A 12,197-nucleotide genomic window follows, 5' to 3' on the forward strand; every position below is an offset into this window, starting at 1 on the left:
CACACACACACACACACACACACACACACACACACACACACACACACTAATTCAGCTGCTACAAACAACTAAAAGCCCAGACAGACAGACAGACAGGTGGTAGATGGACAGACCTTTAAACAGCCTGAGACTAGTGCAGCGTACCTGTTGTAGAATTGGAAATGAGTGTTGGGCTATCTCACGGCGGAATTTCTTAACCCGCTATCACAGACAATCAGGCGCAGACACTGCTGGGTTTATAATTGCCTTGCTTACCTTAGGCTGCATCCATTCACACTTCTCACCAGTGGGGTCGTGCTGCACCGAGAATGGTGACTAGTCAGCTGGTCAGTCGTATGAGGCTGGAGACACAGCTCAGTGGGGCGCTTGCTTTTCTTGCAGAGGACCAGAGTTCCAGTCTCTGCTTGAATTCCACGACACTCTTTTCTGGCTTCACGCTGCCCCCACCCCTCACTCTCCCACCCCCACCTCTTAAAGAAAGCTACAGTGTAACTCAAGAACATGGAAGCTCAGAACCACACTCCTCAGTTGCTGATGTCACACTCGTGTGTGTGTGTGTGTGTGTGTGTGTGTGCGCACTCTTGGGCCCAGTATCAACAATTGACGAGCTTTTTTTATACACTAGTGACGGGAATCATTCAGAAACTAAAAGCCCTGAGGGCTTTATTGTACTGTGTCACACACAGCACACTGCGCTCTACTGTTACTTTACTTTCTGGATTGAGACAGGGTCTCATGGAACAGACTAGTCTAGAACTGGCTGTGCAGATAAGGATGACCTTGAACTGCCTCCACCTCTGAAGGACGCTCAGGCTGGGCACATCTAGGGCAATCCTGCTCTAGCTTGGGCTTCAGGAATGAGCATATGTCTCTCCAGGTCCGTGTTGAACTTTCAACCCTACTGCAGCAGTATTAGTGGGTGGGGCCTTGAGGAGGTGATGAGTCCTTGGGGTGCATGGTGATGAGGGAAGATGCTAAGTTTAGAACAGTGCTAAGGATTCTGCTCCTGAGCTCAGAACTTCCCTTGGCTGCCTTTGGGCCACAGACTGCTATGTTAGAGAGAGATGGTACTCTCCTTTCACCCCCTTGGTAGCCCAGTCTTGACTGGCCAAATTTCTGCAGTACAAGAAATTTCTGTGGTTTATAAATGACACAAACCAAGGCATTTTGCTGGGGAGTAGGGAGAAAGGGCTTTCCTTCCCATTCCCATAAGAAGGACGGCTCTTGTGTCGATGAGCTCTGGACTGCTAGGTGTTTCTTGCTCATTGTGAACACATGCAGTCACTGGCTTCAGGAATCTGGGTTTCTGAAGAGGAACTAAGGGGGAAGTTGTGATGAAGCCTCTTCTCTGAGGACCCAGGTGTTCCTCACATGCCTTGGAAACAGAGCATTGTGTTACATCTCAGTGTGAGGGACCACACTCTTTAAGCCCAGCAGTCTAAGTTTAAAGCACAGATCGCGAGCTCTGTGAAAGCCAAATGCTGTTGTAGAATTTTATGGCACCGCTCGTAAGGCCGCTGAAGCACCCTCCGCTCACTTCCTGCCAAGTAAATGCCAGTGGCTGTAATCCAGAGAACACCAAGTTTCCTGGATCTCCACTATCACTGTTACTATTGCTGATTATTATGTGGAAAATGTCTTTGTCACAAGTCAAATGTGAAACATCCTGCATGGTCTCCTGTGTTTGGACCCTAGGTCCACTTGGGAAGGGCTGTTTTAAGCTGAGAAATGCATGGATGTGTGGCCTGGCTGGAGGCCCTACAGATTGTCAATACAGCGAAACCAGGAGCCACCACCCCGCCTTCGAGTGCTGCCACCTGAGCCTCGCCACCCCTGCCCTCTCAAAGCACAGCCAAAATAAGCACAGTCCTTAATTTCTTATGTTGCTTCCTGTCAACCCAGGATTTGGTAACAGCCACAAGAACTGGAAGATCTCATTACTAGTTGTGACTGTGTGACTGGTCCATCCTTGCTGTGACCTCACCAGAAGCCACTGGGAGCAGCTGCAGACTTGCTGTCACACAGTGCTGCCTGGGGCGGGGTCTCCTCACACGGCATGTACATGCTCACGCTATATTCAGCTGGGGAGCAATTGCTCAGACTTTGGTTCTGACAGACATGGATGGTGTTAACCTCAGAAGCTGACATTGGTCCACTTTAACCTGAACATAGGGAGTTTGTTTTCTGGCCTCTTGGTTTTGGCTTGTGGGTTTTGATTTATATATTACGTTACTGTTTCAATTGGGGGTTTAACTTGTATTTTCATTTCATTTTTTAATTTTAACCAATATTCTATTCTTAACTACTCATTTTTCTTTGATGTTTTTTTTGATTACAGAATTTGTAATAAAAAGAACCATTATGGCCTGAAGGCGGGAGCTATGTTGAAGGGTTTTCTCTATTTTATCAAACTAAGTTAATATTAATCCAAAGTAGGTTTAGGTATAAAAAAGCAATTAGAATGAAGATCACAGAGTCAACAGAAGACTTGACACGGAAGCCCGGCGTTGTTTTAGCTCTCTACACCACATTAAACCCTCTCGGGCGCTAACTTCTGCGCAGGCCTCATTGCCCCACACTTGCCATTTATCTGTTGGAATTTGATTTACCACCTGGTACCATTTCCTTGCACACTAAGATGCTCTTAGTACTTACTACGAGGCAGGCTTGCTCATGTCTTTTTCTGGGAAGGCTCTTACGTTCACTCATCACTGACGGTTTGGCTGGATAGGGAATTCTTGACAGACAAAATTTTCATTTGGGTACCCTGAATACTTCACCTCAATGCCTCTTTGCCCCGCTCCTTCAGGGAGAACTCAGTCTCATCTGAATGCTGGCCTTTTGTGAGCTTGAGTTTTTAGGTTATCCTGTAACTTTTCACTGTTGTATCACTTTCTTTCCTTTCCTTCTTGAAGAACTAACGTGTGTGTTAGTGAATGTGATGTTCCCATAAATGACATGGTCATTGTTCTCTTGAAGCCTCAGCAGCTGTGACTGACAAAACGAGACCACAGAGAATCGTGTCTTTAACAGTCAGTCTGTCATGGAGGTGGGCCTGGGCTCATAAGGCCCTGGTTCTCCGTGAGGGTATAAAAGCAGATCACATTTTCCTAGTTTGCCAAGTGCCCATAGGTAACAGCAATAGAGTCATTGGTTTACCAGGCTAGATGAGAGTGAACTATTCCTTTGGTCTCTTGGTGGCATCTTGTCTGAAGTGGACTGATGTCTGTTCAGTCCCCCCAGAAGCTCACACAATAACTGGGCCTGACCTAGGGCCTACAAGGATCCTGAACTTGAACTTCATGTTGGAACTGTGTAGGCCCCGAGGTGAGGGACTTAGGCTGTTTTCATGTGACCCAACGGGAAGTGGCAGGCAGTAACTGAGTGGGTCACTGTTGGGCTCTTCTTCCCAGAACACAGAATTAACTGGCCTTCTGTAAACTTCTTGACAGCTTTGTGTCCCTGTCATCAACCAGGCTTTCTTCCCTCGCTGAGGACCAAACCCAGGGCGTGTGCTGGGTAGGCAAGCCCTCTCCACTGAACCAAGTCTCACCCTCGCTCTGGCATGTTTACAGTCCTAACCAGCAATGTTTAAATTAGTACGAACCTATGAATTTTGAGATAGTACATACTCTTTGGTTGGGCAGGGAGAAGGGACTAACAAATTAAATTATGTTCTAAAACAACAACAAAAAACACACACACACACACACACATGCAAAAAGAACACTGCCTTAGATTTGTAAAAGGTTAAGATTGAGAGGCTGCTGAGCTGAGCAAGTTGCTATACAAACAGACTCATTTTCAGGAATGTAAGCTGTTGGAGGTTTATTTCATTAAAAACGAAAACAAAACAGACTTCTCCCCAACAGGACCCTCACAGCAGCAGCAATCACAAGGCACGTATGAAATAGAAACATTAAAAATGTCACAGATCACTTAAAATGCCGATCTACCGTTGACACAAATGCACATCATAAAACGACGTTTAAATGACCCAATTCCTCTGCCTGTGCAAAAAGAGAAGGCATAACGGCCTTCCATGTACACACTCCGTGGCACATATCACAAGCCTTTACACCACCCAATATGCTGGCTGAGGAGAACGGCAGCCAGTGTGCAGCTTGGAACTGCTTTTATAGCAGTCCTATCTTGCTGGGGCATCTGGAATTTATAAAGTGAAAAGAACACAGTTCTCATTTTTCTCAGCTTAGAAAAAGCCCACACGTCTATGCTCCTGGACAAAACCACCATGAAAACGGACATCTGACATATTCAAAAATACCAAGGGCATGATTTGTATTTGGGGACCAGAATAATAACCCTCTACCTAAAACCGACTAGAGACTATATAAAAAGTGTAAAGTCAATTACCCAAAAATAAAATAACGTTTGACTCAGATTATTGCTTAGGGAGAAGTATGACTATTTTCTGTTAGTGAAGCTCAGATTAGAAATGACCACATAGTAACTAGTGCATATAAAGATCTATGATCAAATATGTTAAGTGGCATCTATAATGCACAGAGATTTCTCCGCGCAGCAGCCACCCCTGCGCTCTACCTGCGGGGTTCGGGAAGTCACAGTCGAACCAGCCTCCCAGTCACTGTGGCACACGGAGAGCTCCTCTTGGTGCAACAGAATATGGAGGGGTGCACATTGGATCATTCCCACAGACGCAGAGGGGAAACCGAAGCTCCAGTGAAAGAAAAGCAAATATAAATGACAGAGAGTGAAGCATCCCGACAGACCACATGGCACAGTGTAAACAGCAGTGATTTGCTGTCATCTGTTGTCCTCTAAAGTCAGCTCCTGCCTTATAAAAACCATCCATTGGAGGCTGTGCGCTCCAGCCACAGCTACACTGGGCAGCAGCCTACTCTCTGGCCAGCTGGAGGTCTCTGCACAGTTCCGCCTGCAGGTGACGCGGCAGGAAGCACTGGGCCGCAGCCTAAAGCAGCGCAGCCTGGGCCGCTTCTCTGATGGTGGACGCAGCCCTCTCCAACTCTTCGTCTGTGTGCTCCACTGTGACCACAACCCTGATGCTGAGAAAGACAAAGCACAGCGAGACGGGGTCACACACTGGCGCTGCACACCGTTACGCCTTGCAGGAAGTCCACCTTTGCTCCTGCCTGTTTCCTACCATGCAGCAGAAAGGAGCAGCTGTGCAGGGAACTGCGGCCTGCAAACCTAGCACAGTCTCTGTGGGCCTGGGCAGAAGCTATGCCTCCTGGCCATTCCCACACACCTGCATCTTGTCTGAGCGTTTGGTCTGGGGCAGCCACTGAGGCTGGGAAACCAAGCCCTCTCATCGATCTGCCGCCCTAGGCAGTCTTGGGCCCAAATCAGAAAGTCACCACTTCTCACACCAGTGACTGGCCGATCCTGTTTAAAAACTCAGCTGGGAACATGAATGACTGCATTAGGCAGCAAAGCAGACATTTTCAAGTTCTTAGGATACAGGTTTGGTGAGGCAACACTCCTCTGTCCTCAGCCAACACTGGCTTTAAGCACTAGGCACAGTCGCCAAAGATAGAACAGTCAGCTCCTGTCTTAAACCTGTGCTCTGACAGGGTGGCACAGAACCACATAGATGGTGGGTGCAGGAAAGGACGGGCGGAACCTAACGCATTTGGAGCAGCCACCTCTGTGAGCTCACCTGGCTCCGATTTGGCCTTCTGCATGGGAGAACACCCACCTGTCAGGGAGCTCTATGCCCTAGACCACATGCATCTTATACTCTGAGCTCCAACGTGCAATCCACTGTGCACCCAGCAAACTAGAATCTCTCTCACCTGCTCGAGATCAGGGTGCCCACCAGGGTCCTCTTGAGCAGATACTACTTGGCCTCATGTGGGACCACACCCCAACAAATCTTCTACAAATGCAATCCACTTAAGCCCGTTTACCCACTGCACTCAGCCAGAGTCCCGGAGTCCCGGAGGGCAAGGTGGGAAAGTGACTTACAACAAACTGACTAGGACACGCTCTCAGACTCTATTAAACGAGCAGCTGAGTGCTCTACGGGTGTGCTTTCCCCTCAGGGTAAGCCTGAAGGGAGACCATCAGAAGCTGGGGACTGTCTGCACTTGGAGGGCTGGGTGTCACCTGCTTTATGAAGCCTTAGCATCATGCCAGTCTCCTCTGTGACCTCTGACCCAGGGGTGTGGTGGTTGGGGTGCTCGCTTCCTCTTTGAGGTCAAAGACGAGTATTTCAACAGCCTATTTGTGAATCCACGCCTACCGCCCTTTACTGTGCAATCCTGTTGTACTTTGGTGTCCACAGACTCCCATTAGCACAGCTAGCATGGTGACCACACCCAGGCTCCTCCCTTCTCTTGAGTGTCTCCATAGCACAGTTCACCAGCACACTCTTGGGTCACCAGATGATCCTTTGAGTCACTCAGGAGGACACTCAGTCCCGAAAGGCTGTTCAGTTAAATGAAAACCATCGAGTAAAGACATGAACCCAGGCTACGCACTGTGCTTTGAGGGCATTCTTACCCTGCAATCTTTCAAGTCCCCTCGACATACCACATTTCAAAGAGCGTAAAGAAGGTGCTATTGTACTTTAATGTTAACCAACCTGGGAGGAGGAAGGCACTTCTCTTCCTTGTCCAAGTAGCGTGCCTGGGTCAATGCGATGCCCTTGCTCATGCACTGCAGGGAGAAAGGGGATGTTAACTATTGAGGCTTAGACCACAGTGGCCAGATACCATGTCCTCGAAAGTACCTGTCACTCATATTTCCACTTAAAGGTCTAGGAGACAAAGTTTTCTGGCCTCACTGTACCCTCCAGCCGAACCCTTCTTTTGGATCCCAGACCTTCCTGTGATGGTGGGCAACTGGGCTATGCAGTCTCATGGTTACAGAGCCGATGTGATGTCTGAACACTAGAGAGAGTGAGTTAGCCTCCCTAGACACTGCAAATTGGATTCTCCACACTTTGAGCCAGTTTTCAGTTCCACAGCTATAGGCAGCTCGAGCCTACCACATCAGGCAACGCAGAAAGAGGACACAGGAGGCTGGGAGCAAAGCCCTGTGCGCTGACAGTGTTGGCAGGACTGTATCAGACAGCAGTTGTCTGAGCACAGTGACAGCGAGACCTTCCGTGGTTCCATGTGGGCAAGGTGCAGGCAGCAGAGTCTGGTGCTGACAAAGACTGTCCTGAGCACTTCTATGCATTAAGCACCTGCCGACTATCACCGAAAAGCTCTCCGCTGGAATATGGGACGCCCAGAACCTTGAGCAGGGCAACAGCTTACACAGATTTCCCTTTGCATGTAACAAGTTTGGGGACTGGACAGTAGCAGCTGCAGAGCCCTGTGAATACGGCAAAGCAGCCGAACCGCTAACTTCTAAGAGTTGTGCGACTGTATTTACTGTAGGTGCGCATGCGCCTGTAAGTGTACACACGATGCACAGCGCACAGCAAGGCGCACAAAGGAAAAGAATGACTATCTCAACCCCCAGCAGAAGCAGCAGCCCCAAAAGAAGCGGCTATAAGCTCTGAGGAAGGCAGCAGCACAGGTGCAAAACTCACTCCAGATCCAGAAAGGGAACCTGGAAGTGTACTGGCCCCCAACATCTGGCCTGGCTGGCTCCGAGACATCACAAACCAGGGCTGTTTGTGAAGACAGGGCCCTGGGAGGCAATGCAACATAAACATGGCAGAAGTTCTCAGGTCTGCATAGAGAGGAAGAGTTATCATACCCCGATGCCCTTTCTCTAACTACAGAGAACAGGAGTGTGGGGCAGGGTGCTGCGAAGAAGCTGTAAGGCACTTGGTCCCCATGTTGGATTTCTCAGGATGATTAACCAAGATGGCCAGTGACACAGGAGAGTGCAGACTGGACATGAGCTTGGGACTGTGACGTATTCGCGGGCTTATGTCTTTATTATTTGGCTCCCGTGTGTGCACATTTGTGTGCATGTGTAAGCCAGAGGACAACCCGGCTGTTGCTCCTCAGGCTCCGTTCATCTTTTTGAGACAGGCTCTCTCACTGGCCTGATGTTTACCACGTAGGCCAATTTGTCCAATGTTGAGATCAGAAGTATATGCTGTTATGACCGGCTTAAAAAGAGAAAAAAAGTGCGTTCTTGAGCTCCACAGGGCCTGAGTTTCCCACGTGCCTTATCGACTTAGTAAAGGTGGTAGCTTGAATGAGAAGAGCCCCACAGGCTCATCTATTGGAGTACTCAGCCCCCAGCTGCTGGAGCTGTTCGGGAAGGATCAGAAGGTGTGGTCTTCCTGGGGAAGGCATGTCACCAGGGCAGGCTCTGCGGCTTCAAAAGCCTCCTGCTAGTGTCAGTGTGCTCGCTGCCTCCTACTTGTGGATCAAGATGTGACTTCACGACTGTTGCTGTCACTATGCCTTTCCTCCACCATCATGGACTCTAACTCTCTGAAATGGTAAGCTGAAATTAAACAACGCTGTCTTGGTCATGGTTTATCCCAGCAATAGAAAAGTAACTAAGACACTGAGCCATCTCTCTTTAGGTTTTGCTCTGAGAATGTTGTGTATGCCGTCTGTTCCTGTCTATTGCCTGCACGTGAGCCTTGGGTCTCTGAACAGCATTTCACAGTGCTAAGGCAAAAGAACAGAGTGGGGTGAAAGAGAGCAGATATACTGGCATGAAGATCACTGCAACCACAGGGCATTGTACCATCAGGGGAGACAGCAAACAGCCTCCTTTCATGGGCCCCAACACAGACACAGCTTTTGTAGAGCTTCTACACCCTGCTCACTGGTGTGGACCTACCAAAGAGCACAGTCCTGCTGCCAGCAGCAGACTCAGCAACCATGCGGACACGATGCAGTCACCCTGAGCTCTTTGTGCGTTTAGTTGGTTCTGAGCGTGTCTGTTTTTCACCTAAGCACAGCTTACTTTCACGTCTGTACATATCTGGGGTAAGCCATTGAGGCTGTTTCGGGTTGTTTGTCTGTTTGAATACAGTAGATCCCACGAGCCTCTGTGCTGTGTGCAGTCAGTCCTCCACAGACTCTCTCCAGATCACACAATTCAAACAGGGCAGGGCGAAGAATGGCCCAGCCGACAAACCACAAGGTCTTCACATACCAGTTTCACACCGAATATCATGTGACCAACAGGTGCCCTCCAGGCATGCCACAGGGATGGGGAGGGGGCAGGTGCCAGGCATTTTATTTATTTTAAGGTGGTATTGTCTCAGGGCAAAAGTGGAGTGGTGTTTACTCCTCAAAGGCACGAAAGGCTGGTGCCAGGTTCCGTGCGAGGCTGCATGGCCCCAGGCATGTATCCCCAGTGCTGCAGCACACTGGATTTCTGCCCAGAGAGGGCAAGAGCCTGGAAGAAGGGCGGGGGTCCTCTGAAGAGGCAGCTACTGCTGGGAGGGTGGCCACACAACTACCCAGCGGAGTGCAGAGCCAACAACTTAGCAGTAGCAAGTAAAATTAAGACAGAGATTCAGTAAGGAATGGTGGCTCACACCTGCAATTCCAGCCCTCAGGAGGCTGGGTAGGATGGCCAATGAGTGAGTTGGAAGTCCAGCCCGGCTAGACAGGGAGTTCCAGGCCAGCTTGGTGATAGAGCCAGACCTTGTCTCAAAAAGGTGAGTGGGTGAATGTTCTTCAGGGCTGCTCAAAAGAAGCTGGGCACAGGAATAGTCAACGCTGCAGCAGGTCTCCAACTTCAGAGATGAGCTGATGCAAGGGGAGAGAAGGCCTTCAGGCTGCCCCAGGCACCCCGAGAGCTAGCTCAGCGGGGCTGGCCAGGAGGGCCAGCAGCGGTAGACAACCACTGCCTTGGTGTGGTGAGCAGAGGCATACCCCACCTTTTGGAGGAGGGAGGTGTTCCTGAAAGTGAGGTGAGCGAGGGTGGAGAGGCCGCCGAGTGCACAACTGCACACTTACGCGATCTACGACTTCCTGGAGCAGCTTCATATCCTTCTCCCGGGACCCTGTGCTCTCTTCCAGCTGGAGGTGAAGCGCTGGGGAAAGGGACTCCCCCACTACTTTTAAACCAGAAATGCTGGAGAAACAAACACATAGGACATGAGCACACTGCAGGCTCACAGAAGTCCCACCCAGCATAACTGGCAGGGCAGGGCTTGGGTCAGGGCGGCATGCTTGCCTAGCATGTGAGGCCCTGGGTTCGGTCCCAATGCCATAGATAAAACACTGGAATAAGAAATAAAGAAATAAATAGCCCTGTCAAGGCCCACTGAACTAACAGCAGAACTGGGGATGGAAACAGGAACATCCCACTACATGCTGGGATTCCATCTTGAGAAGCAATGTGTTTTGTGGTGCCTGTCAGTCCAGGAAATGCCTGTTAAGCTGTTTGCATGGGCACAGGGAAGAAGACTCCTTTTCCTGGGATGCTGCAGTCTCTCCTTTCCAGTCTCCCATGGGAGTCTGGGCATCCCTGCTGCTTGCCCTACATGCTCACCCCTCTCACAGGCCCCTCCCCCCCTGGGCCTGGCCCTCCCATCTCTTCACCTGATATACACTGCTCTTTTGTTCCCAGGAAAGCTGTCCATGAGGAGTTTCAGATCATGTTGCCTTTGTGCAGGGGCCTCCCTTGGGACCCACTTATGGCAGGGTTCTTATGATTTGCATTGTTTGTTTCCTTCAGGCCTATGTACCATCTTGACTCCTAGCTTATTATCTAGGTTTCTGAGTACCATAGGAATGTGACATAATAACACTGTATTTTGACTAACAACATTATATTCTGACTATCAACATTAAGTTTAGGTGACATAATTGTCTTACCTGTGTGATTTGCATTAAATCTCAAGTGGATTAACATTTTCTTAGATCAACACAGAGAAATCTGCTATGCTAAGAAAGAAGACAGACTGCTCTAGGGAAAATCTTGTCTTTTGAAAGGACTGTTAGAGACAAAGGGCTGCAGCATGAGCGGCACTCAGCCAGGCTCACTCTTGCCTACCTTCTCTGAACACACAGGTGTGACATATGACTTTGAGACTGGGCTACCTGGTTCAGCTTGGCTGGTTTCTCTCAGCTCCTTGTTCTTAGGCCCAGGTTTCCCTCAGGATGAAACAATGAAATGGGTATCTGATCAGCAGCAGGAATGTTCCCACCTTAGGATTCAACAAGCTTTTAGTGCCTGCTGCTGTGGCCTAGATGAACGTCACCACTGGTCAGGGCCCAGGAGCACTACTGGCAGGTGTCATACACTCTAGGAGGCGAAAGTCCTGAGTACAGGTATGTACCCCCAAATGGCACTGTGCATCTAAAGCCTCTTTCTGTTCCTTGGGTTTGTCCAGAATTCTCAGAGAACCATGGGTTCGAAGCACCAAAACTGTGAAGAAAACCACCGTTCCAATTATATCAGTTAATGGCCTCAAGCTTTCTAGTACAGTGACGAGCAGCTTATAACTGGTACTAGGTGAGGTGCTGGCAGCTAACCTTAACTGGTTTACAAGCCACCCCCAAACATTACTTAGTTGTATCTTCTTTATTTGAAGTAATTCAAAACATTAGGTTTTCTCCACAGAGCGAGGTAGGGTCTGCGTTTATAGCCTAAGAAACCCAGGGCATCTGCCATGTGGGGGTAACCTGTGCTGGTTTTCAGCAGAAACTAAGCCACACCCTCTCAAGACCTATCTGCTCTGAGTCCTGAATGGGTGCAGGGAGCAGTATCAACTTCTTAGGTGATGTTTCCCTTGAGAAAAATTTTAAAAATTATGATTTCAAACAGCATCTCAAAGGACCCAGCTTTCCCTCAATATCCACAAGGCACCAGGGACTAACCTAGTGTGTGCTCTAAGCAGAAGAGTCGTGCAGGGGTAGAGCAGGCTGGGAGGAAGGAACAAAACAGACCACCTACGTCTGTGCTAAGACCAGATGAACACAGTTGTAGTTTTAGTTCAGAAACTGAGGGGCTTTGATTCCAAGCCTTTCACATACTTGGCAAACACTTCACCTTACCCAGACAGGTAAATACCAAGCCCTGGGCTTGGTCCTAGGCTCCGAGCCATCAACAAGTAAGCCATGGCCTCCACCCTGTAGTTCAGGAAGAGTCAGCTGTATACCATCTACACACACAGTGCAGGTCTTCAGGCCATGATGATGGAGGCAAACAGCAGGCAGATGACTTTCCCAAACCCAACCTCAGACACAAAGGAGGAGGCTCTTCGTCACTGGTCACTCCTCCTCCTCAGCTGGTTCCTGCCCTCTAGTCAGAAA

General features: G+C 49.3%; 1 protein-coding gene across 1 annotated transcript in view; it reads right to left on the bottom strand.

Moving 5' to 3' along the window:
* Window positions 1–3,801: 3,801 nt before the first annotated feature.
* Window positions 3,802–12,197, bottom strand: part of Sptlc1 (serine palmitoyltransferase long chain base subunit 1) — a 43,437-nt gene continuing 35,041 nt past the window's right edge. The window contains exons 13-15 of the mRNA XM_055595156.1: window positions 9,894–10,011; window positions 6,587–6,660; window positions 3,802–5,045 (exon numbers count right to left, since the gene is read on the bottom strand). Coding sequence (XP_055451131.1) covers window positions 4,952–5,045; window positions 6,587–6,660; window positions 9,894–10,011 — 286 coding nt within the window. The 3' untranslated portion in view covers window positions 3,802–4,951. The remainder of the gene's footprint in view (window positions 5,046–6,586; window positions 6,661–9,893; window positions 10,012–12,197) is intronic.

This window comes from Psammomys obesus, unplaced genomic scaffold (genome assembly GCF_907164565.1).
Source record: "Psammomys obesus unplaced genomic scaffold, mPsaObe1.curated_primary_1811, whole genome shotgun sequence".
In the NCBI taxonomy this organism is placed as follows: Eukaryota; Metazoa; Chordata; class Mammalia; order Rodentia; family Muridae; genus Psammomys; species Psammomys obesus.